The sequence below is a fragment of the Peromyscus californicus genome, unplaced genomic scaffold, assembly GCF_007827085.1.
Source record: "Peromyscus californicus insignis strain IS unplaced genomic scaffold, ASM782708v3 Scaffold_1__1_contigs__length_55948999, whole genome shotgun sequence".
Taxonomy (NCBI): Eukaryota; Metazoa; Chordata; class Mammalia; order Rodentia; family Cricetidae; genus Peromyscus; species Peromyscus californicus.
This window is the reverse complement of record NW_026294492.1, coordinates 18,986,513-19,012,578: the sequence shown is the minus strand read 5'-3', so window position 1 is coordinate 19,012,578 and position 26,066 is coordinate 18,986,513. Positions and strand designations below refer to the sequence as shown.

Sequence of the window (26,066 nt, the reverse complement as noted above, 5' to 3'; positions counted from 1 at the left end):
GGCTTCTCTGGGCTCTGCAGTGGCCCAGGGGCTAGATTCCCTCGGAGCACTGGAGACCCAGTTTGTCTCCTGGTAAGCCTGTAGAGGGCGGGGAGGGAGAGGAGAGGAGGCTGGGGACTTCCTTCGGGAAGGTTTTACTCTGCAGCACTCACTGCACAGAGAGGTTCAAGTACCCCAAGTGCTCCTCCTGGCCAGCCCTGTGGCTTCCTCCTCAGTTTGTCCCCAAGCCTGCCCTGCTTTGTCATTCTCAGATATCTGTCCTTGGGTGCTGCTGTGTTAGCCCTCCTAGCCAGGGATGCCCAGGCTAGCTCACTTTGCAGACAACCCGCCCCCCATTCCCTCTGGCCCTTCACATGGGAAGAAGAAATGTATCTTCCAATCTAGTATACTGTAGAGGAGAGGCGTAAGTCACAGTAATATACTGCTTGGCAGGTCTCTGTTCTTGAGACTGTTGAGGGCAGTGGTTCCCAACCTTCCTCCTGCTTCGACCTTTTCATCCAGTTCCTCATGCTGTGGTGACTGCCCCCCCCCATAAAATTGTGTTTTTCATATCTATATCTATATATATATAGATATAGATATATATATATTCTACGTTGGTGTTTTGCTTACATGTTTGTCTGTGTGAGAGCGTCAGATCCCCTGGATTTGAGTTACAGAGTTGTGAGCTGCCATGTGGGTGCTGGGAATTGAACCCGGGTCCTTTGGAAGAGCAGCCATCTCTCCATCCCCCAAAAGTGTTTTTATTGCCACTTCATAATTGTAATTTTGCTACTGTTGTGAATCTTAATGTAAATATCTGTGTTTTCCAGTGGTCGTAGGAAATCCCTGTGAAACGGTCAGTCGATCCCCAAAGGGGCCGCAACCCACGGGATGAGAACCACTGCTCGAGGAACTCCCTTTTTCCCCCACCCCACCCCACCCTTTTTTTTTGTTGTTGTTGTTGTTTTTTTGTTTTTTTGAGACAGGGTTTCTCTGTGTAGTTTTGGTGCCTGTCCTGGATCTCACTCTGTAGATCAGGCTGGCCTTGAACTCACAGAGATCCTGCCTGGCCCTGCCACACACCGCCCGGGGCCCCCTTTTCTGTCACAGGGCCTCACTATGTAGCCCTGGCTGACCTGGAACTCACTATATAAACCAGGTTGGCCTTCTGGAGTCCTAGGATTAAAGGTGTGTGGTGTGTGCCACGGAGCCCAGCAGGGCGTGAGCTGCTGTGTGGGTTCTGGGAATCTGGGACCTGGGTCCTCTGGAAGAGCAGCAAGTGCTCTTAATGGTTGAAGCATCTCTGCAGCCCTAGGACTCCATTTCTTATAAGACAAGATCCAGAACATTATATCTGACTTTCCAGCACCTTACCATATCATTTTCCTCCCCCCCCCACTCCCCACCCCGACCCCCCACTTACCCCTGTTGGACAGAAGAACCTCCTATTCCTGCTGCTCCACAGAACACCCCAGGCTCATTCTCCACTTGTGCTCTCTCAAAGCCCTACTTGCCTTCTCCCTTGGAGCCACACCCCATCAAGCCTTGCTTGAAGATGAAGCCTAGGGCCAGGGAGGTGGTTCAGCAAGCAAAGGCACTTGGATTCACTGCACAAAGCTGGCAGCCTGCGTTCAGTCCCCAGAACCCATGAAAAGGAAGACCAAGAGAACCGGCCCTACGACGACGATGTTGTCCTGGGACCTCCACACCCACGCTGTGGCGTGTGCACTCCCCCATATAACACACACACACACACACACACACACACACACACACACACACACACACACACAGAGTTACATTTTAACTAAAAATTAAAATAAGAAAAAGAAAATTAAAAAAAAAACCAGTTTGGCCCCTCAAGATGGTAAAGTTCCTTCTTGACCTGGTTGTAAAAAACAATTCTGGGGGCTGGAGAGATGGCTCAGTGGTTAGGAGCACTGGCTGCTCTTCCAGAGGACCTGGGTTCAATTCCCAGTACCCACATGACAGCTTAAAACTGTCTGTAGTTCCAGTTCCAGAGGATCTGACACCTTCACACAGACATGGAGGGAGGCAAAACACCAATGCATATAAAATAAAGATAAATAAATCATTTTAAAAAAAAAACCAATTCTGGTGAAGAATTAAGAAACCAGATGAGCTTGGGGGGCGGGGTGCATACCTTTAATCCCAGCACTCAGGAGGCAGAGCCAGGCGGATCTCTGTGAGTTCCAGGCCAGCCTGGTCTATAGAGTGAGATCCAGGACAGGCACCAAAACTACACAGAGAAACCTTGTCTCGAAAAAAGCAAAGACCAGACGAACTGCAGGCCTCACTTCCAGAAACATGGTTGCTGCTTATCCTCAGAGAGCTCTAGAATCAGTATCTAGGAGCTTGAGGTTTCAAAACTGCAATTCAATTTATTTACTTATTTACATACTTACTCAGGGGTACTTAAACCTAGTTTACACATCTACAAGTGCTCAGCCCCTGAGCCACGCCCCCAGCCCGCCCCCGCCTGAGCCACGCCCCCAGCCCGCCCCCGCCTGAGCCACGCCCCCAGGCCCCCCCCCCCCCCGCCTGAGCCACGCCCCCAACCCTGAGAACATCCTTCCTCCTCCTCCTCCTCCCTACCCCCTCCTCCCACCTCTTCTTTAATTGAGTTATATTATCGCGTCCAGGTGCCTGTTTTTGTTTTTATAATGATACGGTTTCTTAGCAAATAGAGAACTTAAAATCCAGCCCCATCTCAGCGCCCCCAGTCCATACCCCAAATCTTGGATTGGCCTTTAACCCCAGATGAGGCAAGCCTCCAATGGTTTAGTTTTGGTTTAGAGGGCTTGGGAGTTTTGTTTGGTTGTGGTGGTAGGGAACTTGCTAAGCATCTGAGGTGGACCTTAGTCTACTGATTCTCCCGCCTCCACCATGTCTCAGGGACTGGGATGACAGGCGTGAACTCCCACCACACCTAGCTGGTTTTGGGTGTGTATTGACTGATTGATTTTTGAGACAGTCTCACTTTGTAGCCCTGGCTGTCCTTGAACTTGCCACAATCCCCCTGCCTCTTGACTCCATTAGTTTGACCCTTGGTACCATCTCCTTTGCATGACTTCCAAGTGGAGCTCATTTCATTCCCCACCACCAAGGACCGAGGCCAAGAGTAGCAACCAGGAGCACAGGCTTTGTTGCCTACAAAGGCCCCTTTAAAGGCTTACCTCAGGCTAGGGAGATGGCGTAGGTAAAAGCCTGAAGAATCCACGGGGAATGGAAACAACCAGCACCCAAGAGTTGTCCTCTGACCTTGACAAGAGTGCCATGAACACACACACACACACACACCCCCACATTGCGCGCGCGCACGCACCCCAATCACAGTAATTAATTAGAAGCTTCACCACTTGGATTCCCCACCCCCTCCTGTAAAACCCTGTGCAACCCTTCTCACTAATGTATACTAGGCCTGGGAGCCTGGGTCCCCAAAGGCTCTTATTTAAGTTAATATACGAATGCAGGGCAGTTTGAAAACGTGTGCAAACTGTTCCAGGAAACATACGAAGAAAACTGAGGTCTGGGGGTGTGGTTCAGTGGGTAGAGTGCCTGCCATGCATGCACCAGCACTGGGTTTGAGTCTCAGCCTGCATAAACATGCCTGTAATGGCAGCACCTGGGATATGGAGGATCGAAAGTTCAAGGTCATCCTTAGCTAGAATCAAATTCAAAGCTAGCCTGGGCCGTATGAGACCCTGTCTCAAAAAATAATAATAATAAAAACTAAAAAGGAAGGAACTATAATTGAGGGAGGGGTTTGACGCAGGTCTCGGGGAACGCAGGTATCACTCGGGGAGCCGGAGCGGTCCACGGACTGGGAAGCGAGCCCGCTTCCGAGTAGGCATTGGCCTGCTTCGCTGGCAGCTTCGCGTCGGTGAGAGCCAAGATAGTGCCGGCAACAGGAAACAGGAAGCCAGCTGCGGGCCTAGGAGGGGCTTAGGAAGGGAGCTGGCACCTGGGCCAGGGCCTGTGGGCTGTCCAGTGCCCATGCAGGGGAGGAGACCAGCATGGGGAATCAGGCCTGTGTGTGTATCCCCGGGGGGGTGAAAGAAAAGACCGTTTCCTTGTCCACCAGCCCCTGAAGACATTGCAGTGTGACAAGTGGGGCTGTGTAAGGCTGGTTCCTGCCTGGTCACAAGCCCAGACCGTTCTGCAAAGGTCTTTGTTCTTGGTGGGTGGTTCCAGCCAGGGGCATCCGAGGGACAGTTTCTGCCTCGGTCCACCAGACCCTGGGGTTGGGGTGAGGGGGTGGCGACCTGTCCTGCAAGGTTCCACACCACCGTGTGCTAGCTGCATGCATATCAGTGGGGATTTATACCCACCAACTTCCTCCAGGGTTATTTTTGCTTGGAGGGAGCATTCTGAGGTCACTCTTGCTAAGAATAACCCAGCAAGGGCGGGCGGGGGGAGGAGGAGGGAGTGGGTGGGAGCTGGCGCTGAGCTCAGCTGAGCCGGGCTGGGCTCCTTACTCCACAGCAGCCTCCTGCACAGCCAGGAGGCAGTGGGTTCCAGAGGGCAGCACTACAGGGCGGAAGGGCAGAGGCTAGGGGGAAGCCAGGGAGCTTCGGGGCTGAGCCTCAGCAGGCTGGGCAGTTTTACTCAACTCCGAGGGCTTCGAAGTGTTGATTCTTCTCCAACAGAATACCCTCCTTGTCTCCGGACCAGACCTGCTCTTTGCTAGCTCTTAACCCCAGCAGTGGTCCTCCAGCAAACAGGAGGAAGATGGGGGATGCTCAGCGCCAGGCATTTAACTCTTCCCTGAAGATTCGCCCTCCTGAGCACTCACGTAAACTCTGAGGGAGTCCACTGTGGAGGGGCCTGGTCAGTAGTGGGGATCTCGAGGGTCATGGAAGCTAGAGAAAACTTGCTGGGACATGTGGGCCTTGCCTGGCCCTTAAAGCGGGGAGGGGAACAGCCAAGGGAAAAGCGGCAGGCCCTGCTGAGGCCTTGTGAGCAGGTGTGTTGTGTAGAGACTAAGAGGCAGGTCCTGAGCCTACCAGCCTGTCTGTGGACTAAGGTTTCATTAAAAACGGGTCTTACCTGGGCTGGAAAGAGAGTGTGCAGGTGGCCTGAGGGGTTTTAATCTTTTTTTATTTTTGAGACAGGGTATTCTGAAATTCACTCTGTAGACCAGGCTAGCCTCAAACTCACAAAGATCTGCCTGCCTCTGCCTCCCAAGTATAGGGATTAAAGGCTTGTGCCACTACACCCAGCTTCTTTTATTTTTGAGACAGGGTCATATTGTGCATCCCAGACTTGTCTCCAACTGGCAGTCCTCCTGCCTCAGCCTCCAAAGTGCTGGGTTTATAGGCATGCACAATCACAGCTGGTGTTTTCACTCTGTGTCCTTTGAGACATGGGGAGAGAGGGAACATGGGGCAAGAAGCAAGTCCAGGGCCTGGTGAGAGTGGAGAAAAACAGTGCTTGTCACTGAGCAGATGAAGGGGGCAAAAGGAGATGCCACAGGCCCCACAGTGGTACAGTGGGACAATGTCAGGAGATGCCACAGGTCCCCACAGTGGTACAGTGGGACAATGTCAGGAGATGCCACAGGCCCCACAGGGGTACAGCGGGACAATGTCAGGAGATGCCACAGGCCCCACAGGGGTACAGCGGGACAATGTCAGGAGATGCCACAGGTCCCCACAGTGGTACAGCGGGACAATGTCACGGCTGTTGTCGGAGACCAAGGCTTCTGAAATAGAGTCAGTAGAGATTGCTGTCAATAGCATTGGGGATGTAGTTCAGTGGTAAGCACTTGTCAAGCATGCTGGGTTCCACACCAACATTGGGGGACATTAAAAAAAAATGGTGGGAGGCTATCCGGTATTATTGGGGGACTTTCCAGTGAATTTAAAAGAATAACAAAAACCTACCTCCCTTCGTGCCCCATCTTGACTCCTCCCCAGAATCACGCGTTTTAGGGCCACTTCCGATAAGTATCTCACATGCATCGGTCTCAGTTGCTGGGCCCTCCCCGAGGTCCAGTAACTACACCAGCCTCTCTCCCACCATGCCGCAATGGCCAGCCTATGGACCCTGGGGGAGCTGAGGACCTGTTTCCTTTCCTCCACGTCACCGGGAGTGTTGTGTGCATGTGATGCTTCACATTGACTGCCAACTTGATGAGATTGAGACTTACCCAAGAGACAAACCTCTGGGTACGTCTGTGGGGAGAGGCGCTAGTTTGGATTCACTGAATGTAGGAGGTGCAATTCCATGGGCTGAGATCCTGACCTTGGTGAAAAGGAGAAAGCCAGCTGAGCAGCAGGGTTCATCGCTGCTTCCTGACTGTGGTGCAGTGTGAGCAGCTGCCTGCCCCTCCCACTGCCATGATGGACGGCATCCTGGAACGAAACTTTCCTTTCTTAAGTTGGCTCTGTCGGGTTTTTTTTTTTTTTTTTTTTTTAATTTTTATTTTTCAGTAAGAAAAGCAACAGATGGCAGCTCTTTCCACCCCAGGAAAGACATCAGCAAGCTGGGACGCCTGGGAAGGGCATTGAGTGACCAGAGGGAGGTGACAGCACTAAGCTGGTTATGGCTCTCCAGAGTGACAGAGACTCTGTGAGCTGGGGTGTGATGAGGGCTCTGGAGTCATACTAGGTGCAGTAGGATGAACACAGCGCTAAGGTTGAGGGGGACCCGAGACGCCACTTCCTAGGGTGGCAGTGCCTTTCCCAGCTCATCACCTGTGGGCTAGCAGAGGTGGGAGACTCGATGCTGTGATTTCTCAGCGTTACTGATTTTAGGTGTATGGGTGTTTTTACCTGCATGTGTGTCTGTATCACGTGCGTTCCTGGTGCCTTCGGATACCAGGAGAGGATGTCAGATCCCCTCGGACTAGAGTTAAGATGGTTGTGAACCACCATGTGAGTCGGGGAATTGAACTGGGTCCTGTGGAAGAACAGCTAGTGTTCTTAACGGCTGAGCCATCTTTCCATCCCTCAGAAGTGGCTTTAAGGGGACTTCCTGTCTTATGTGGCTGTCCTATATACAATGCTTCCTTCAAAGGACCTTCCAGTTCCCCTGGAACCTTTTAAAAAATTTGCCTATAGCCAAGCGGCGATGGCGCACACCTTTAATCGCAGCACTTGGGAGGCAGAGGCAGGAGGATCTCTGTGAGTTTGAGGTCTGGTCTACAGAGTGAGTTCCAAGACAGCCATGACTGTTAACACAGAGAAACCCTGTCTTGGGGCGGGGGGAGAAAAAAGTTTTGATGTGTGTGTGTGTGTGCGTGCGTGTGTGTGTGTGTGCGTGTGTCTTTTGCCTGCATATATGTCTGTGCACCACATGTGTGCCTGGTGCCCAGAGGTACCAGAAAAGGGCACTGGATACCCTGGGACTGGAGTTATAGATAGTTGTGAGCCCCACCATATGGGAACTGAACCCGGGTCCTTTGCAAGAGCAACAAGTGCTCGTAACCACTTTGCCACGTCTCCAGCCCCACCCCAGACCCTTTGCAACTGTGAGCCCAGCTAGGCCCTCATGCAGGTGGACACTGCTGGACTTGTATGTCACTGGATTGGCCACTCACCGGACATGCCTGTCCTCAGACCCCATTGGCATGGCTTGTGATAGCCTAGTAGTTACTTCTCGGCTGAGTCCACACAAGGAAAGGTCTCTGGTGGGCAAGCGGCAGAGCCGGGCAGAAGTCATGAGGAGAACCTGGAAGGCCTTGAGGCGGGCAGTAGCCAGGCCTGGGCTGGGGATTCTAGAATAACCCTCCTTGTTCACCGCCCTGCTGGCCCTGTCCACACTGATGACGCTTTTTAGCTAGTCTCCTGGAGAGGAGACAGTCGGAGGAGTTGGACACCTGGTTCTAAAGCCATGGCATGTGACTGTTCCAGGAAGGCTGAGCAAGGGGACCTTGGGGGCCTCTTATGGAAGAGCATGGGGTGGGCCCCCCTGGCCCTCCTGCTACCATAGGCTTCTTAGGAGCTGCAAACAGTAGGAGGCTGTTAGGGAAAGGGCTGGGATGGGGGGCATCATGGCCCAGGGCCAGCCCTTCCCCGGGCATCTGCCCTCCTACTCAGACATCCAACTGATTCCTAAAACTAGAGTCAACCTGGGAAAGCCCAGGCTAGGTTAGGAAAGGGGCCGGGCCGAGCTGACACACTTTTGTTCCCATCACCCCTTGCATCCGAGTGATCCAGCCACCGCTGAGGCAGTTGGCCAGCGGCTGCTCTGCCTTGCTGGGGTGAACCCGTGTCTGTGCGTACGTCCGTAACTGTCAAGAGCCCATGACGGACCAGGGTTCCTAGATGGCCCGGCACTGCCAAGGCCTTCAAGGCCTTCAAGGCACAGCAGCAGGCCCTAAGAATGCAAAGGAGTCTTGGTGGCTGGCAGAGGAAGGGGCTAGGGAGGAGACGGAAGGGCGCTGCCTTGCCTCTCCCTCCACCTCCCCACCCCGGTGAACACCGAGGGCGCTTGGGCTCCGTTTCTCCAATGTCTTCGCCCACTCCTCTTGTAAACCTGGTTTGGGGCTTTTAACTATAAACATAGTTATAATAAAGAATTTTAATAAACTGTATCCCCCATGGGGATTGTGACACGTCACTTTCTGTTTGAGAGCCGTGGCCCTCACCTGGGGCAAGGCCGGTCGGAGTGACGCGGTAGCAGAGTTAGCCGGAGAGTAAGGGTGGGTGACAGGGGATCTCCAAACGGGTTGGAGTCTGGCCAGGCCCCTGTGGAAGGCTCCTCGATTGACCCCTGGTTCCTCCTTGAGCGGGAAGCTGTCCTTCTTTTCCCTGTAAAGCTATTTTCCCGTACGGGAGACTCAGCCAGGGAGGCAGCTGCCCTTCAGAAGCCCCTCCTGTATTTGAGTTATCCCGGGAGCTTTGCTGAGGAGTACGAGGGATGTGTGCGAGCCAGGGCCAGCCTTGGAGCCGGCTTCCTCAGACAAGCTCGAACTCCACATACTGCCTCAGGATCCTCAGGATAATTAAGTTTATTGGTTTTATAAGTGAATGGATGCCAGGTCTTTTGCTGGGTGCTCGGGAGCTGGGGTAGAGAGAAAGGAAACGATCACTAAGGCACAGTCCAGAAGGGAGGTATACAGTGAACAAGCCATTCGGCCCAGCATGGGGAGTACTGTAATGAGAGAGTGGGATCTCTGTAAACAGTGTGGCCAGCCATGGGATGGAGGAGGGAAGGGCATAGTGAACTCCACCGGTCCTCAGGGCGAGGCTGGGCCCAGCAGCTGTCCACATCTGCCATCTCTGTGGGGAGGACTGTGGAGCTGTGCATAGGCTGAGGGTTCTGAAGATCACAGATCACAGCCTATCCCAAGACCTCCGGGGGCATCTGCGATGTTCCTTAGATGATGGGAAGTTAATGATTATTGGGCGGAGGGAGTTACTGTTTCAGGGGTATAGAGCTTCTGTGTGGGATGATGGTGATGGTCACAGAACATGAACATAGTTGATGTATACTTGAAAGTGGTTAAAATGGCAAATTTTGTATATACTTTATCATAGATTGGGGGGGATTACTTTATTTATTTTTGAGACAGGGTCTCCCTGTATAGCCCAGACCAGCCTCAAATGTGTATCAGTCCTCTTGTGTCCATTTCTCAAGTGCTGGGATTACAGGGTATGGATCACCACAGCCCCAGCTACCACAGAATCTATTTTGTTGTTTTATATATATATTTTAAATGTATCCCTTAAGACCAGACGTGGTTGATGGTAAAGCATCCTTGACCTGTATCCACCAGCTGCCAGCATGTGACATGTGACACCAAAATGAACTCCAGCCACATTGCCAAATGTCCTGAGGGGAGCAGTAGTGTTTCCCTAGCCAGAAACCACTGGTGAACTCTGCTCAGAATGTGTTGCCCCAAGCAGAGGCTGAGGGGGGTGCTGGGTGTCGAGGAAGCAGGGGAAAGTTGTCCTGAGACAGGGATAGATAGGGTCTTGTCTGGCAGGGGGACAAAGGCCCGCAAACTCTGAGAACTTCTAGAGGTGAATGCCTTAGTGGACTCCACCGGTCCTCAGGGTGAGGTTGGGCCCAGCAGCTGCCCACATCTGTCATCTATGTGACGAGGGCTTTGGAAGCTGTGCCTAGGCTGTGGGTGGGGCTTACAGACCCAGAATGGGGCATGCTGGGTGGAGGAGACAGACAGTGGCAAAGTTTGACTGAAATCTGGGGTCTCAGTGTCACAATTTCCAGAGTGCTCCCTCCCCAGTTCTGCAGGGAAGGAGAAGGGGTACTCGATGCTGCTGTTGGCCTCTCTAATGCTGTCACTACCACTCTGGTCAGTGCCTCCTGAGGTGGCCAGCAGTGACCGGTGGAATGTCCGTCTCAGGGCCGCTGTCTTCTTCAGAGGCACTAACGGAAGCAAACAGAAACAGCTGGTGTGACATTTGCATCTGACATGGCAGCCCGGGGCCAGAGCTCCCTGTGGGCTCACGAGGAGCTGCTCTGGGCTCACGCTCACGAGGAGCTGCGCGTTTACCCTTTTAACCTAGTCTTTGCCATTCATGAAGCGATTGGGAGTATTTATGGAGCGCTGTTGGGGTCCTGCTCTGTGTCCAACTGGCTCAAACCAAGTCCCAAGAGTCCCAAGAGTCCGGGAGCTGATAGGGACAGAGGAAGAGAGAGGAAGCTCAGGCTAGATAAGCAGGTCTAGCTCTTCAAATGCCCCTTTTAGTGAGCCCCTGGCTCCTCCCAGAAACTGGAAACCTACTTCAGTTCATTGACTGCAGACCCGATTCCTTCCTCTGGGTAGTTCCTGTAGGTGGATTTCCCTGCCCAGTTACCCAGGTCCCAAGAGCCCTTGGGAGCGGCCATACTCTTAGCCCAGGGTTCCGGTGGGTAAGGGCAAGCAGGGGTTTGCCACGGTGTGTTGGAGTCATGAGTTCACTTGAATCCAGGTCAGTGGCTGAGTGATCACTTATCAGAACCAGAAAAGGAAAAGAAGTGGTCTGGGGACATAGCTCAGTGGTTAGAGTGCTGGCCTAGCGTGCCCGAAGCCCTGGGTCCCACCCCCAGCGTTGTATAAACTAAGCACGCTTGTAATCTCAGCACTCAATCGGGTGGGTGGCGGGGAGGGAAGGATCAGGAGTTCAAAACTAGTCTGGACTAGGTGAAACCAATCTCAAAAAACAAAACAAAACCAAGATAGGAACCAAAGAGTGGTTAGGAAGAGAGCTTTGGGGGCGGGAATGGGGCTGGAGATATGGCTCATTGGCAGCATTTGCCTAATACCTGCAAGGAAGGCTCTGGGTTTAATCCCGGGCCAAAAGGGGGTGGAGGGGTGTGGACCAATAGGAAGGAGTAGACCCTTCAGCCACTGAGCTGATCCTAGGCTTAGAGCTGTGTGGTAGGTTCCCACTTCTGGGTATATCCGATACTACTGTCGAAGGGGGGTCCTTAGGGCAGGGCTGGTGGAGAAGTACCTATGTGGTGTGATTGAAAGATTGTGTGGCCAGGCAGAGAACCCTTGGGCTAGGTTGGGTCCCAGAGCAGCTAGCACTCCTGGCTTCCTGGGCCGTGGAGCTGGCAGCAACAGGAAGTGAGTCCTGGGGTGAGGAGGCCACGTGGTCCCCAGGCAGGAAGTAAGCCTCTGTGGGATGATCTCACAGAGCTCTGTAGGGCAGCAAGGAGGTAAAAGAGGGAGCAACCCTGAGAGATTGGCTCTCTTCAAGTGTGCCCTGTGCCCACCTCCCTGTAGCGCGTGCTGGCCTTGTGGTACCTGGCACCACTGGTTCCTAGAAAGTGTCTACGGGGGCAGCGAGGCATGGCCTTCTCTCATGCATGACTCAGCCTTGCAGGGGGACAGACTGACACAAGGAAAGTGCAAGGTGCAGTCTCCGGCCCTGGGGTGGGTTGGACACATGGCATGGGAGCTTAAGCAAGTGGGTGGTCATCTGTTTGCTCGCTCCCCTTCCCTTCCTATAGCTGCCCAGCAGCTGCAGCAGCCTGGCAAGGCCAGTGGAGGCCTTCTCCTTCCCCAGGCACTTCCTCTTCCGAGCAGCAGCCTTCCGGAACCCCCAGCTGCTGAGGCATGCAGTAATGAAGCTCCTCGCCGCTTTCTCTTTCCCAGATGAAGTGCCCTCAGCCTAGCCTGGGAGACCAGGGGAAAAGCCATGAGGCCAGCTGCTGGGCTCCTCAGGGGGTGGCATAGTCAGGGGACACTGGGTTTGCTGTTCTCTCCCAAGGCTTTGGTCCCTGTTTGTCACCTCAGACTTCTCACCAGATAGCAGTGGACTCACAGTTCCTATCCTAGACCCCAAATGGAGGCTGTGAGGTAAGGGGCTAGCAGTTGGTGCCTCTTGGGCTATATTCCGGTGCTGTAGCCTTTTGGAAGGGAGTTTGGCATTTCTCTCTACACTTAGCCCAGCCAATCCTCCTGGGACTGCCCTGCAGATAGGCTTGGCTATAGAGAACTGGAAGTAACTCTTTGTAGCTCACCACAGCAGGAAACGGATCAGCCCCAGTACCGACGGCGGCTGGCGTTGAGTCGCAGAGCATCCGCCAAGCAGGAGGCAGAGCCATATGCACGGCTGTGGAGAGATGCCACTGTACTTATCAGGGGAGAAGTGAGCTGTGGAATATTATGGGTAGCATGATAAAACACGGTCTTGGATCTCGTTATGTGTGGGACTATGTGGATAAATGCGTAACTTACATGTGACTGCGAAAAGTCTAAAAAGGAAGTCCAGCCCTTTGGCACATGCCTGTAATCCTAGCACTTGGCATGCAAAGCAAGAAGATCAGTTCAAGGCCAACCTCAGATACATAGTTTGTTTGAAGCCAGCCTAGGCTATATGAAACTTTGTTATATTTCATTCTTAAAATTATTTTATGTATATGAGTGCTTTGCTGGCCTGTGTGTATGATCATCATGTATATGCCTGGTGCTTGTGGATGCCAGAAGAGAGACTAGACCCCCTGGGGCTGGAGTTACGGTTGTAAGCCACCGTGTGGTTGTTAGCAATGGAACCTAGGTCCTCTGCAAGAACCGTTAGCCACTGAGCCATCTCTCCAGCCTGTGAATGAAACAGAAAACCTAAGAAGGCCGAGCAGGCTCCCATACACGACACCTAGCACTCAGGAGGTGAAGGCACATGGATCTCTGAGTTCCAGGTCATCCAGAGCTCCATGGTGAGACCCTGTTTTCTGGAGGGTGGGGATGAGGACTGAAAAGGACATCTGTCAAGCTGTTAATAATGGTTTTTCAGGAAGGAAGTAACTTGGGGTCTTAATATCGGAGTTCTAACTTTTTGCTTGTTTTTTTTTTTTTTTTTTTTTTTTTTGTTTTGTTTTGTTTTTCAAGACTGTGAAGCTCTGGCTGGCCTGGAACTCGATTTGTAGCCCAGGCTGGCCTCGAACTCACAGAGATCCACCTGCCTCTGCCTCCCAAGTGCTGGGACTAAAGGTGTGCACCACCACCGCCTGGCTGGAGTTTTAACCTTAAAAAAAACTATTTTCTTTAAAATTTTTTGTTTACATTTATTATTTGGTGCGTGCGTGCGTAAGATACAGGGAGAGGGACAGAGGAAGAGAGAAACTGACTGACTTGTGTGGAGGTCAGAGGACAACTTGCAGGAGTTGGTTCTTCCCTTCTATCTTGTGGGTCCTGGGCATCAAACTCAGGCCATTAGGCTTGGCAGCAAGCCCCTTTATCTGCTGAGCCATCTTGCCAGCTCAGTTTTTCTCTTTTGACATTTTGGTCTGTGCAATTCAAATTTTTATGGGGCTGGGATTTTGGATTAGTGGGTAGAGCACTTGTCTAGAAGTACAAGGCCCTGGGTTCACTTTCCAACACCACGTAAACTGGGTGTGTTGGCACATGCCTAGAAACCCTCCATTCCTCAGGTGGGGGCAGGAAGATCCGGAGTTCAAGGTGATCCTTACCTACATAGCAAGTTTGAGGCCAGCCTGGGATAAATGTGACCCTATCTGTCTGTCTGTCTGTCTCTCTCTCTCTCTGTCTCTCTCTGTGTCTCTGTCTCTGTCTCTCTCTCTCTCTCACACACACACACACAACTGTGTGATGTATGTCTGATTTTTATTTCTAATTAAATTTATAAATTTATTTTTGTTTTGTTGAGAGACTCTCATTATGTTGTCCTGGCTGGCCTAGCACTCAAAAGTTCTGCTTGTAGCCAGGCGGTGGTGGCCCACGCCTTTAATCCCAGCATTTGGAGGCAGAGGCAGGCGGATCTCTGTGAGTTCGAGGCCAGCCTGGTCTACAGAGCAAGATCCAGGACAGGCACCAAAACTACACAGAGAAGCCCTGTCTCAAAAAACAAACAAACAAACCAACAAATCTGCTTGCCTCTGTCTCTGTGCCACCATGCCTGATCCATTACTTTTATAATAGAAAAGAAAATCCAGGCAAGGTGATGCGTGCCTGTCAAGCACACCACACAGGAGGCAAAGACAGCAGGGTCAGGAGTACAGGGCCAGCCTTACCTCTATAATGAATTCAAGGCCAGCCTGGACCACGTGAAGCCAAGAACAGCAAAGCCTCGGGTGAAGTATTCATTGATCAGCTGCAATCACCTTACCTGACAGGAGGGGAGGGGAGCCTTCTTTTGGTTTGATTGCTTTGGGTTTTTGAGACTGAGTCTCCTGTACCGAGGTTGGCCTCAAACTCACTCTGTAGTTAAGGGTGACCTCGAACTCCTGACCCTTTTGTCTCTACCTTCCAGATGCTGGGCTTCCTGGCATGGCCACCATGCTTGGCTCAGGTCTCACCTGGGGCTTGCTGAGCCAATTCTGCCCCTGCTCTGCGCATCCTGGCCCTGAGCATTTTCTAACTGCGGGGTTGCTGAGCACACCTTAGTGCCTGCGAAGGTAGCAGTGTCTGCCTGAGGCAGGGACCCTGAGCCAAGCACCTCCAGTCTGTCAAGATCTCCTGACCCCTTGCCTCCTGATGGGCAAGAACAGAGAGCACTCGCGCGCGCGCGCGCGCGCGCGCACACACACACACACACACACACACACACACACACACACACACACCCCTCACCCTCGTACAGGGACATGTGAGGACAGCCCGAGTGAGTGAATCCTGATTTGATTTCCGCCAGTTGGAGCCTTAGCAGGTTCTGACCTCAGGCCCCAGGGGATGAAGCAGTCTGTTGTCTTTCCAGGCAGACCTATGCCCAGGGCAGTTGCAGCTCAGGCTGGAGCCTGCTTAGGGCCTTGGAGAGCCTGGGTCTCAGACCCTATGGGGGCCTGATTTGGGGACAGAGCGCTGTGAGGCTAGCTCAGGTCTAGAGAATGCTTCTTAGTGGGGACTTCTTTGACACCCCTGCCCCTCCCCCCACCGTGAGGGCATAGGAGGAAGTCTCTGAGAGCTGAAGCCAGGCCAGCCTCGGGGCCTCTGAAGTTGATCTGGTGGCATTCATTGGAATTTTCCGAGGAAGGGTCCAGTTTCAATGATGGAGCATGAGGAAAATTTTTGTTTGGTTTTTGGTTTTTGTTATATATATTTTTTTAATTTTTATTTTATGTGCATTGGTGTTTTGGCTGCATATATGTTTGTGTGAGGTGTCAGATCCCCTGGAACTGGAGTTACAGACAGTTGTGAGCTGCCATATGGGTGCTGGGAATTGAACCCTGGTCCTTTAGAAGAACAGTCAGTGCTTTTAACCGCTGAGCCTTCTCTCCAGTCTCTTATTATATTTTTACTTATTATGTTCATTTGTATAGGGCATGTGTGCACACGCACGCACATACACACGCACACACATACAGACAAACACACACACACAGTGTGTGTGGAGGTCAGAAGACAACTTTGCAGAGTGGGTTCTCTCCACTATGGCAAACATCTTTATCTACGGAGCCATCTTGCCAGCTTTTAGTCTTAAGGCAGAGAGAGTCTCATGTAGCCCTGGCTGCTCTCCAACCCAGTATGTAGCTGAGTGCTGGGATTACAGGCGTGCACCGCTCTGCTCGTCTGGTTTACACAGTGCTGGGTATCAAACCCAGGACTTCGTGCATCCTAGACAAGCGCTCTATCGGCTGGGCTACGTCCCTAGCTGCAGGATCGTTGGTTTAGAAGTGGGAAGCCAGAGGAGTCTTAGTGAGTTGGGCTGCAGTGCGGTATCCCTGGGGTGGTGGGACCAGGCCTGCCTGCTTGATTTCCACAGTTCCCTGAAGCCTCTGATGGTGCCCGCAAACCTGTGACTCCATCTGCTGGCGTGGAGACACGCGTCACCGCCCGGCACTCAATGCCTGTCATTAGAACCTAACCCTCACATTTGTCTGTTTTCACCTGTCCAGGTGGAAAGCAGTGACACCCCCAAGGACCCCGCAGTGACCAGCAAGTCTCAGCCCATGGCCCAGGATGCTGGCTCCTCAGATCTGTTACCCAATGGAGACTTGGAAAAGCGGAGTGAACCCCAGCCTGAGGAGGGGAGCCCAGCTGCAGGGCAGAAGGGTGGGACCCCAGCTGAAGGAGAGGGCACTGAGACCCCGCCGGAATCCTCCCGAGCTGTGGAGAACGGCTGCTGTACCACCAAGGAAGGCCGTGGAGCCTCTGCGGAAGAGGGTGAGTCCCAGCCCGAGGGAAACCATTTCTGGGCCCGCTGAGCCCCTAAGCGTCGCGGGCTCGGGTCTGTGGCGGGTTTCAGGAAGATGGGCAAAGGTGGAAGCTGACCATCTGCTTGCCTAGAAGCTACTGGATGAATACAGCCTGTGTCCATGTTCACTTGGCCCAGCCAGGGTGCGAAACAGTTAAACATTAGTTGCCAGTCTTTTAAAAAAAAAAAAAAATCAAGAAATTCCACATGAAAATCTGGAGTTTTGGCTCTTCGTGGGGAAGAAGAAAAGCTGACTCTTGCACCAGGCAACAGTGGGTTTGCATAATGCCAAGGGATGCCAAGCTGGGGTAATAAGTGCCCCCCCTTCTTTCTATGCTGGTTGTATGCCTCAGTTTCCTTCCACTGCCAGCTGGCCTGCTGGCTTACTCTTACACATGACCTGCCTAGGCTCATGAGGACCACCCAGGCCATGTTTCCCTGTCCCAGTGCAGAGAAGCCTGCCTGGCACACTGTGGTTTGGATGACTCCGTGGTGAACTGCCGCCATGTCAGTTGTGACAGCGGACACACCGAAGGGGCGGGCCGAAGGAGGCCGCCTGCGCGCTGCCCTGCTCAGACCTCTCCATCTGGGGGACTCGGTGGCCCGGGCCCTGGAATTTTGGAAAGTTGCCCACTTTTCTCTTTCAGGTTAAGCCAGAGATTTCAGGGCCAGGCAAGCTGTAAACAAGTGAGTAATGAGGACAGCTAGCATTTGTCCCGGGCTTCACAGTTTACACAGCGCCTCCTCCTCCATTATCACATTGATACCCAGGGGCCCTGCCAGGTTGTTTTGCATATGTACATTTTAATTTCAGAAAGTCTCCCCTTCCAAGTGTGTATGATGGCATGAGCAAATTGATTAATTGGCATAACTTATTTTGCATGACTCCAAACCTAATATTTATGCAGAAGAGGGAATATTTCCAGAAAAAGAGGTTTCCAAACTTATTTTGGAATTTCTTTCATTCATTATTCAGCAAATATTTGTGATGCTCCACCATGTGCAAAGCACGCTCTACGTTTTGTTCTGTTTACTCTTCCAAATGGTCTTGTTCAAGAGGGGTTACAAGCCCGTCCTAAGTCCAGGAAGAAAGTACAGCTTAGAAAGTGGTCCTGTTCATGCCTCCAAACCTGGCCTCTGGCCTCTGGTACTTATTATTATTATTATTTTCTTTCAAAGGGTCTCACTATGTAACGCTGGCTGGCCTAGAACTCACTATGTAGACCAGACTGGCCTCCAACTCAGATATTGCCTCCCTCTGCTTCCTGAGTGCTGGGCTTAAAGGTGTGGGCCATCATTGTCTGGCCCCAACCTTGAACTTGATCCTGCTTCCTGCATCTCCTGAGTTCTGGGATCACACAACCACGCACCCCATGCCTATTTTAATTAATTACTTGTGTGTGTGTGTGTGTGTGTGTGTGTGTGTGTGTGTGTGTGTGTGTGACTTGAGCATACCATAGCATACATATGGAGGTCAGAGGACACCTTGATTCTGTTCTCTCCTTCCAGCATGTAAATCCCTGGGCTGGAGCTCAAACTCAGATTGTTAGATTTGGCCACGGGCCCCTTTATCTGATGAGCAATCTTGGCTGCCCATGCCTGTTTTTATGTAGTTCTGGGGATTGGGCCCAGGGCACTGGACTTCACACATGCTGGCCCAGCGTTGTACCAGCTGAACTAACCCTCCAACCCAGGACTGGTCAGCTTCTGCTCCTAAGCTTCTGCTCTGCTCTGGTGCCCTGTGCTGGGTGGCTCTGGAGCTATCCCGGCTCTCAGAGGGGTGTTGGGAGAGCTTGAGAGGAGAGAGGAGGAGAGCCCCCCCTTCCTGCAGTTCACAATGGCAGATATGCAGGAGAGCTCAGCCAGCTCAGTACCCTTCCTAGCCAGACAGTGTGCTCCTGTGACTCACCTCCGGAGTGCTGGATCACACCAAGGCAGGTGCCCAGAGCCAGGGCCAGGGCAGTCCCTCCTGCTAGGCAGGATGGAGCCAGAGTTCCAAGGCTGCTTGCTCTTTGACCTTGAGGGTTTGTTTAAGGCTTTCCCTGTCCGTATTCTGGTTCTTAGGCACACAGTCAGCCAACGAGTGTTCACTAAACATGTCTGGTGTGTGCCAGGTCCTGTGCCGGCCTGTGGAGACCGTCCTGAACAGAAACCTTGCTCTTGTCCTCCAGGACCTCACAGTTGGTAGAGACTCTGCCCTTTCAAATGTGTTATTTGAACTAGACATGTAGCCCAGGGCTTAACTCCCAGCACTGCATTAACTGGTCCAGTGTCCAAATCTCAGGATTTGGGAAAAGGACAGAAAGTCAGGAGTTCAAGGTCATTCTCTGCCCATCATTTTTTAGGCCAGCCTCCTCTCTCAAAAGCAAAACAAATTAATAACAAAATCAGATGTGGGGTTGTGTACAGAGGACCGTGCTCCTGGGGTAAAGGAATACAGGACCGTGAGGAGCTAGGACCTCAGGACCTAAGCTGTCCCTGGTTATTCTGTCTTAATGGAGGGATGTACTGGAGCCTGTCACATGAGGGCTGTGGGGAGGAGACAGTGAGAACAGACTGATTCCAAGGTGAGAGAATGGGGCACGGGGACCTGACAGAAGCCACCAGGAGGAAGGATGTGGGCAGGGAGTGGGTGGCAGGTGGCCAAACCAGGCTTTCCTAGCTGCCTTCTCAGGACCGACCTGACAGACTGTGATTGGAAAAGATGACTTTCCATGTAGATTCGCCAACGGTTCAAAGGGGCTGGGAAGTGGGGTGAGAAGTCAAGAGGCTGCTGCAGGTGTGGGGAGGGAGCAGTCTGCCCTGAGAAGCAAAATGGATGGAGGGAGGTGAGCAAATGCTGCCGTCTAAGAGGTAAAGAAATGGCGGAGTTGATAAGCTGGGTTGGGAACTTTCAGACAAGTCCGAACATGATAGGCACAAACACCCCGAGTCTCAGCTTCCATTTGACCTTGGGGGCACTCCTGAGTGACCCTAGATATCCAAGAGAGGTGTGCAGCGGCCTCCTGGCAGCTCTGGCCTGTGTGTTGGTGTGTGGAGGCTGATCCCTGCTCCAGCAGTGGGCTGACAGTGCCAAGGACTTCAAATGAGAAAGGAAGAGACTCAGCCACAGTCCCCCACCTTCCAAGACTCTTGTCAGAGAGTTGTAGACGGATTTGTCTTTGGACCTCCAGCTCACAAAAAAATGACACGGAGACTTATTATTAATTATGAAAACTCGGCCTGTAGCTTAGGCTTGTTTCTAACTAGCTCTTATAACTTAAATCAACCTATTTCTACTCCTCTACGTGCTGTGGCTTGTGGCTTTTCCCTCTCCTCCTGCATGTCTTGTTCCCTCTCAGTCTGGCTGGTGACTCTGCCTTTCTTCTTCCCAGAGCTCTCTCTGTCCAGAAGTCCCTGCTATACCTCCTGCCTAGCTGTTGGCCATTTAGTCTTCTATTAAACCAGTCACAGTGACATACAGTGTAATCAAATATCTCACAACAGAGTTCCATCTATCCTTCCCGGAAATCCATCACGCCTGCCGATACCGCACGACGCGCTGTACCCTCACTACCCAGTGGTCCATGGGCTAGCTGTGTCAATAGTCCCTGGGAAGCCAAGGTGCAGGCTCTGTAGGTCCTCATGCTGTCTGAGAAACCGCTCACTTCAGTCTCGTGCCATGTGAGGAAGACCTTATTGTCTCAGGAAGCCAGGTGTACAAGCACACACTTGTAGTCTCAGAACTTGGTAGGTGGACGCCAAAGGATCAGAAGTTCAAGGTCCTCCTCAGCTACTTAAAGCACCGGCGTCCAGACCGGGACACAGGAAGCCTGGTAACAACAGAGGAATGGCTGAGGGTCAGCATAAGGCTGCTCTGCCCAGGCTGAGCATGGGGACAAATATGGTCCAGTAGCAGTGCTTATATTAAGTCTAGCATCTGTCCTGTCACCGGGATATTGTCTCATTGTGAAGAGAACTTGGGGATGGTCCTTGCTGGATATACTTGAGGCCCCTGACCTCTCCTGTCCCCAGGACCCGAGGTGTCTTGGGGTCATGTTCCTATCCTCCAGGGCCACTTTGGAAGGCACACCTGGCCCTGGGACCCCGGGTCTGCAGAGGGAGCCCTTAGAGAGCAGTGAGCCAGTGACCGCCCAGCATTCTGTGACATCCAGTCTGATGTGCTGACCAGGCCGGAGAGAGGAAGAGAGTGCATGTGTGCATGCGTGTGTGCGTGCGTGTGTGCGCCTGAGAGAACGAGCAATCGCTCACACGGGCATGCGCAGTCTGTCGGGGAAAAAATTCCAGAAAGAAGCCAGTTGGAAACTGTTTCAGGAAGTTTCCATTTGGGAGACCTTGGGGGCTGGAGACCTGGCAAAGAAAACATGGAATAGTGGTGGTAGCGCACTTGGGAGTCAGGAGCCCCGAAATCGGATTACAGCTCTGCTCACCCGGCCTCAGTTTCCTCGTGTGAAACATTGAGCAAACTCAACCACATCTTCTTTTCAGCTCAGCTTTTCTTGCATTCTAATACATCACTCCTGGTAAACGTAATCCAAAGCCACTGGGTTGGGTTTTTTGGGTGGGTGGGTGGGGTATTCAGGAAACTCCTAGGTCCCAGTAGACAGTCCAAATCCCGTGGGCCAGCTTGGGGGCCTCACTCGCCACCCTCAGCTTGCTGCATGGCTGCTGCAAGCTGTTTGTTGCAGCTTCAGCAGGAGCATGGAATGCGAGCCAGGGCGGGCGCCCCCTCCTGGCAGCCTGGGTCCTGGGCCGAGCACCGAGGTCTGAGGGAGGGGCCGGTCGCAGAGGTGGGAGGCCCCGGGGGCAGGCGTGAGGGGGAACCCCCGTGGAAAGTGGGGAGCTGACTGCGGTGGGAGAGAGGCCGTGGAGGAAGAGATGGAGAGGTGTGTGACGGGTGAGACATGCCTTAAAAGGCCAACCACAGACCCTGAGCTGGGAGGGGCGCACGCCCCCACCCACACACGGGTGACAGCCACCACGCTCCTCCCACGCACCGCCTCCACGGGGCCCAGCAGCGACACGCCTCCCACCCACAGGGTCCACAGCCCACGGGGTGTCCGGCAGGGGCTCTGCTCTCCCTGCCTCCTCCCCACCCCTGTGGATGGGAGCAAGGCACACGTGGCTGTGGGGCGCTCTGGGCAGGTGCAGAGAGGAACCCCAGGTCGTGTCTGGTAACAAGAGGGAAACCGTCCAGGCTAAAAATTCAGAGCCGTAAATGCTGCGGGTGGTTTCCGCTCCTGAGCTAGGCGATGCAGCAGGGGCTGTTTTTTTCCGTTTGGGGCTCTTTGTCTCCCGTACCCCCCCTCCTCCCCTTACCCACCAAGCGACGTGAGTGAACCAGCCTTAGTGACCTTCCTGCTCCGGGGGCCCAAGCCCTGTATTTTCTCAGCCTCAGAAAAAGGCATTCAGGCACCCAGGTGAAAGGTGGCCGAAACTTGCTAGGAGAAGCCATCCAGCTGGCTGCAGCCGGGCTGGCTGGGAGAGGAGCTGGGCAGGCAGGCCAGAGCGGAAAGGAAGGTTGTAGCTGCCCGCATGTCGGGCCTAGAGAAGTCCAGAGTCCTCCCTAAAGATGGCGCTGTGGGCACTGCTGCTCCCAGCCCAGATGTCCCTCCCTGGAACTGGAATCAGTGCCCAGTCCAGGAACTTTGAGAAAAGCCAGAAAAACAGGGAAGGAGAAATCCCTTGGGGCGGAGGCATGCCGACGCATATTGAGCGCCTACTGTATGCCAAGCCCTGCTCCATGCCCTAGTTGCTCACACCAGTCTTTAGATCATGTATCACTTGGTTGGTGAGGACACAGCGGAGGTTAGGGAGGTCATCCCGGGGCAGTTAGAATCCAGACTGACCTTGATGACCTGAGAGTGGGCCAGGAATGGAGGACAGTTGACATGTTAATAATGGAGCCATACTATTTAGAGCTGTTTATAGTGAAGAGAGACTCTCGAAAGACGGAGATGCTTCACTTGGGTCTGGGCCAGCTGGCCCATTGCCCACGGCTGGGCACCTTTTCCTACCTCACGCAAAGAAGTGAACAGCCTGGCTTCTTCAGTCCAGCCCCCCTCTGCCCCTCCACCCTCCTGCGCCTTGCTTTGAAGGAGGGCCGGAGGCCACCAGCGGAGGGTGGCTACTTCGAAGTCCCTTTTTATGTACTTGGGACCAGGGTCCGTGGGCCAGAAACCAGGCCCCTGACTTTTTTCTTATTCCTATGTTCTTGGGCCTGGAACCTGGGCCAGGACCTCTCTGCTCCAGACATCGTGCTGGGTCCTTGGCACCAGCCTGGCACCTGGTAGGCCAGCATGGACGACACACGCTAGGATTCCCTCCCTCCCCCCAGGCTCCTCTGAGCCACAGCCTCCTTGTGCTTCCCTTTCCACAGGCAAAGAACAGAAGCAGACCAACATCGAATCCATGAAAATGGAGGCAAGTGTTTTCCTCACCCCCAGGGGCTCTGGATCCTGATTCTAGAAGAAAGCCACCTCTCTGACGGACTGTGGCGAGTGTGTGTGAGGGGGGCCCGAGGGTGGGTCCCTGCCTCTTCTTTGGTGTCCCTTTGTGAGAAGGAGAGGAAGTGGGGGTGGAGGTTGGAAGTCCCCTAGCCAGGCAGCCAGCTCATCCCCCTCCAGAGATCAAGCACTTCCCCTCACTGCTGGGTTCACGTGTGGCTACCAACTTTGAATCCCTCCTCAGTATTCTGGGGTCAACCCCCTCTGGCCAGGAGCCAGAATTTCTGTATTCTGTTTGGGATGAGTGACCCCTCTCCGTTTCCCCTCTAGGAGGGGCAAACCCGGCAGGGGTACCTATGCCTACCTTAACGTCTGTCTGTCTGTCTTCTGTCCTAGGGATCCCGGGGACGGCTGCGGGGTGGTCTGGGCTGGGAGTCCAGCCTCCGTCAGCGGCCCATGCCAAGACTCACCTTCCAGGCAGGGGACCCCTACTACATCAGCAAACGGAAACGGGACGAGTGGCTGGCACGTTGGAAAAGGGAGGTGAGATGCCTTCTGTCCCCGGTGCCGAATTCGAGAGCGGCAAACCAGAATTCGGTTCTAGCGGCTCCTGTCAGGCTGTCGCTGAGGCTGTCGACTCGGAGAATTCCTAGAAACCTGCTACCAGGCAGTGGCGGGGGGAGGGGGGTTCACTTGTCCTCTCGTGTTTTGGGGGGTGCTAGCTGTGGATGAGGTAGTGTGTGCCTATGGCGGCGCTCCTGCCCATGTGGAGTCGATGCTCTGATGGGCGAGAAGGACAGAACTGAAGGGGGTTAAAGGCTCGGTGACACCCAGGTGGCATCTCCATTCTCAGAGTGTCCAGATGTGGACAGCGTCCATGGAGAGAATTGGCTCGGGTGCAGGGGGCAGCGGCGGAGACAGGGCAGCTTTGGCCGCATTTTGGTGATAGGATCGAGGGCGTGTTGACGGGAAGGCCGGAGAACTTGCAGTGGCAAGGACACTGTCAGGTGTGGCCTGGACACAAGGTGATGACTGTATTTGCTCGAATCCCTCCTCAGTATTCTGGGGTCAACCCCCTCTGGGGTTGGGAGGACTAGTGGTTGGGATCAAGAGTTCAATGCCAAGGAGCTGGAAGCTGGACGTCGGGCTACAGGCACCAAGGTACAAACAAAACAAGGTCTGCGGAGCCTGCGCAGTAGAGGGCAGAGAGGCAGGGTCTCAGAGTTTCCTGTGCAGAAATGGCAAGGTTTGGGGAGCCACCGGAGACCTGGAGAGAAAGTGTGTCTGGGCCATTGGACGCTAAGTGTTAACAGAAAAGTGGAAAACATTGATTCAGTTTGGAGGTGCCTATGAAGTCAGAACAAAATCTGCTTCCTCCTAGCAATGAAATGAACTCTGTGACTTCTAGAGCGGCTAGGTCCACGGGTCTTTTTAAGTTGTAACTACACATCCCTCCATCCTTGACTGGTCACAGACCCCCAGGACAGGTGGGGAATGGGGCCAGAATGCAATTAGAGTTTGGGTTTCTTAAAGAGTTTAGCTCCAAATGCCATACCCGGACAGGGGACAGGGTAGGATTAACTGCTGGGAAAACACAGTTGCTTTCCAGACTACGAAGCAGAAAATGATACGATTGGGCTGGATTTCTTTTCTTTTCTTTTAGATTTAGTTAATGTGTATGACTGTTTTGCCTACATACATGTCTGTGCATCATATGTGTGCCTGGTGCCCACAGAGGTCAGAGGAGGGTGTGGGATCCCCTGGAACTAGAGTTATGGATGGTTATAAGAGTTACAAGCCACCATGTGGGTGCTGGGAACCGAACCTGGGCCTTCAAGAACCAGTGCTCATGACTGCTAAGCTGGCTCTCCAGCAGCACCACCACCCCAAAACACACACACCTGCTTCTAAGGCTCACCTTAGCTCCTTAGCCTTTGACCTTTGCTTCTGACATTGTTTCCCTGGGCCTTCCTGGTGCCCCTGAATTTTATACTTCCTGCATTTCTCAGCAGCATATTTTGTCCCCCTTGACTCAGGTCTCCTCGGGTCCCCTCTTCTTGACCTGCTTACCTGCATTTCTTGGTTTGGGGTGTTGGTTGGGGGAGGGGTTACTTGTTGGTTTTTGTTCTTTGCTATGTAGCTAAAGCTGACATTGAACTCCTGATCTTCCCGCATCCACCTCCAGAGTACTGGGATCACATTTGTGCCTCCGAACCCACCTTCATTTCCCGAATATAGCAGATTGACTAGAAAGGCTTTTGTAGATCTAACTCCCACTCCTAACCACACCTCCCCACCCCCACCCTCCACCCTCCATGCCTCCACCGCCACAAGGGCACCTGCATCCCAGGCAATGCCACCAGCCGGCATTGGCTACTTGGATGGGATGCAATAGTCACCCCTGCTTTGAAACTTCCTTCAGGCACGTTTTTGAGCCCTCTGCCAGAAGCCCCGTGGGCTCAGTGACCTACAGAAAGTACACGGCTCTGAGCAGGCCTCAGACTAAATTCATCAGCAAGAGGCCGAGTTGGGCTTTTAGAAGACGAACTGGAATTTTGGGAGGAGAGAGGGAAGCATTTCGAAAGAGATGACTTCATCTGTGAAGTTCCCAGGATTTTTCAGGAATGGAAGTGTGTGGCTCAAGCCTGAAGGGCTTGTGTGGCCTGCTGGAAGCTTCCATTGGCTCCCCGCCCTGCGTCTGCCCCACCTAGGAGGCTCCCCACCCTAAAAGTCCCTTTCCTGGGGCTAGGGGTGTAGCCCAGTGGGAGAGCACTTGCCTTGGCTTGGGTCCCAGTGCCATACACAAGTAAGAAGCTCCCTTCTCCGCCTTCATCAATCTCCTCTCAGCTCCTGGGTAAGATCCATACGTTTCACCTGCCCAACATTAACTCCTGAAGGTGGCCTGTGCCTTTAATCCCAGCATTCCGGAGGTCAAGGCTGATGGGTCTCTGAATTCAAAGGCCAGCCCTGGTCTACATAGCAAGTGAAACCTGTCTTTTAAAAAAATAAATAACTTAAAATTGTACAAATGAAATAAACTTCAAATAGGTGATAAGGAAAACTGGCC

General features: G+C 53.1%; 1 protein-coding gene across 5 annotated transcripts in view; it reads left to right on the top strand.

Annotated features, from left to right (window-relative positions):
* The window catches only part of Dnmt3a (DNA methyltransferase 3 alpha), a 113,821-nt gene that overhangs the window by 50,999 nt on the left and 36,756 nt on the right, over window positions 1-26,066 (top strand). For 4 of the 5 annotated variants that reach the window (XM_052746023.1, XM_052746022.1, XM_052746021.1 and 1 more), the window contains exons 4-6: window positions 16,255-16,522; window positions 22,933-22,976; window positions 23,396-23,542. In XM_052746023.1, coding sequence (XP_052601983.1) covers window positions 16,255-16,522; window positions 22,933-22,976; window positions 23,396-23,542 — 459 coding nt within the window. Of the gene's footprint in view, window positions 1-16,254; window positions 16,523-22,932; window positions 23,054-23,395; window positions 23,543-26,066 lie in introns of those variants that run through there. The other variant, XM_052746025.1, reaches the window with a different exon arrangement.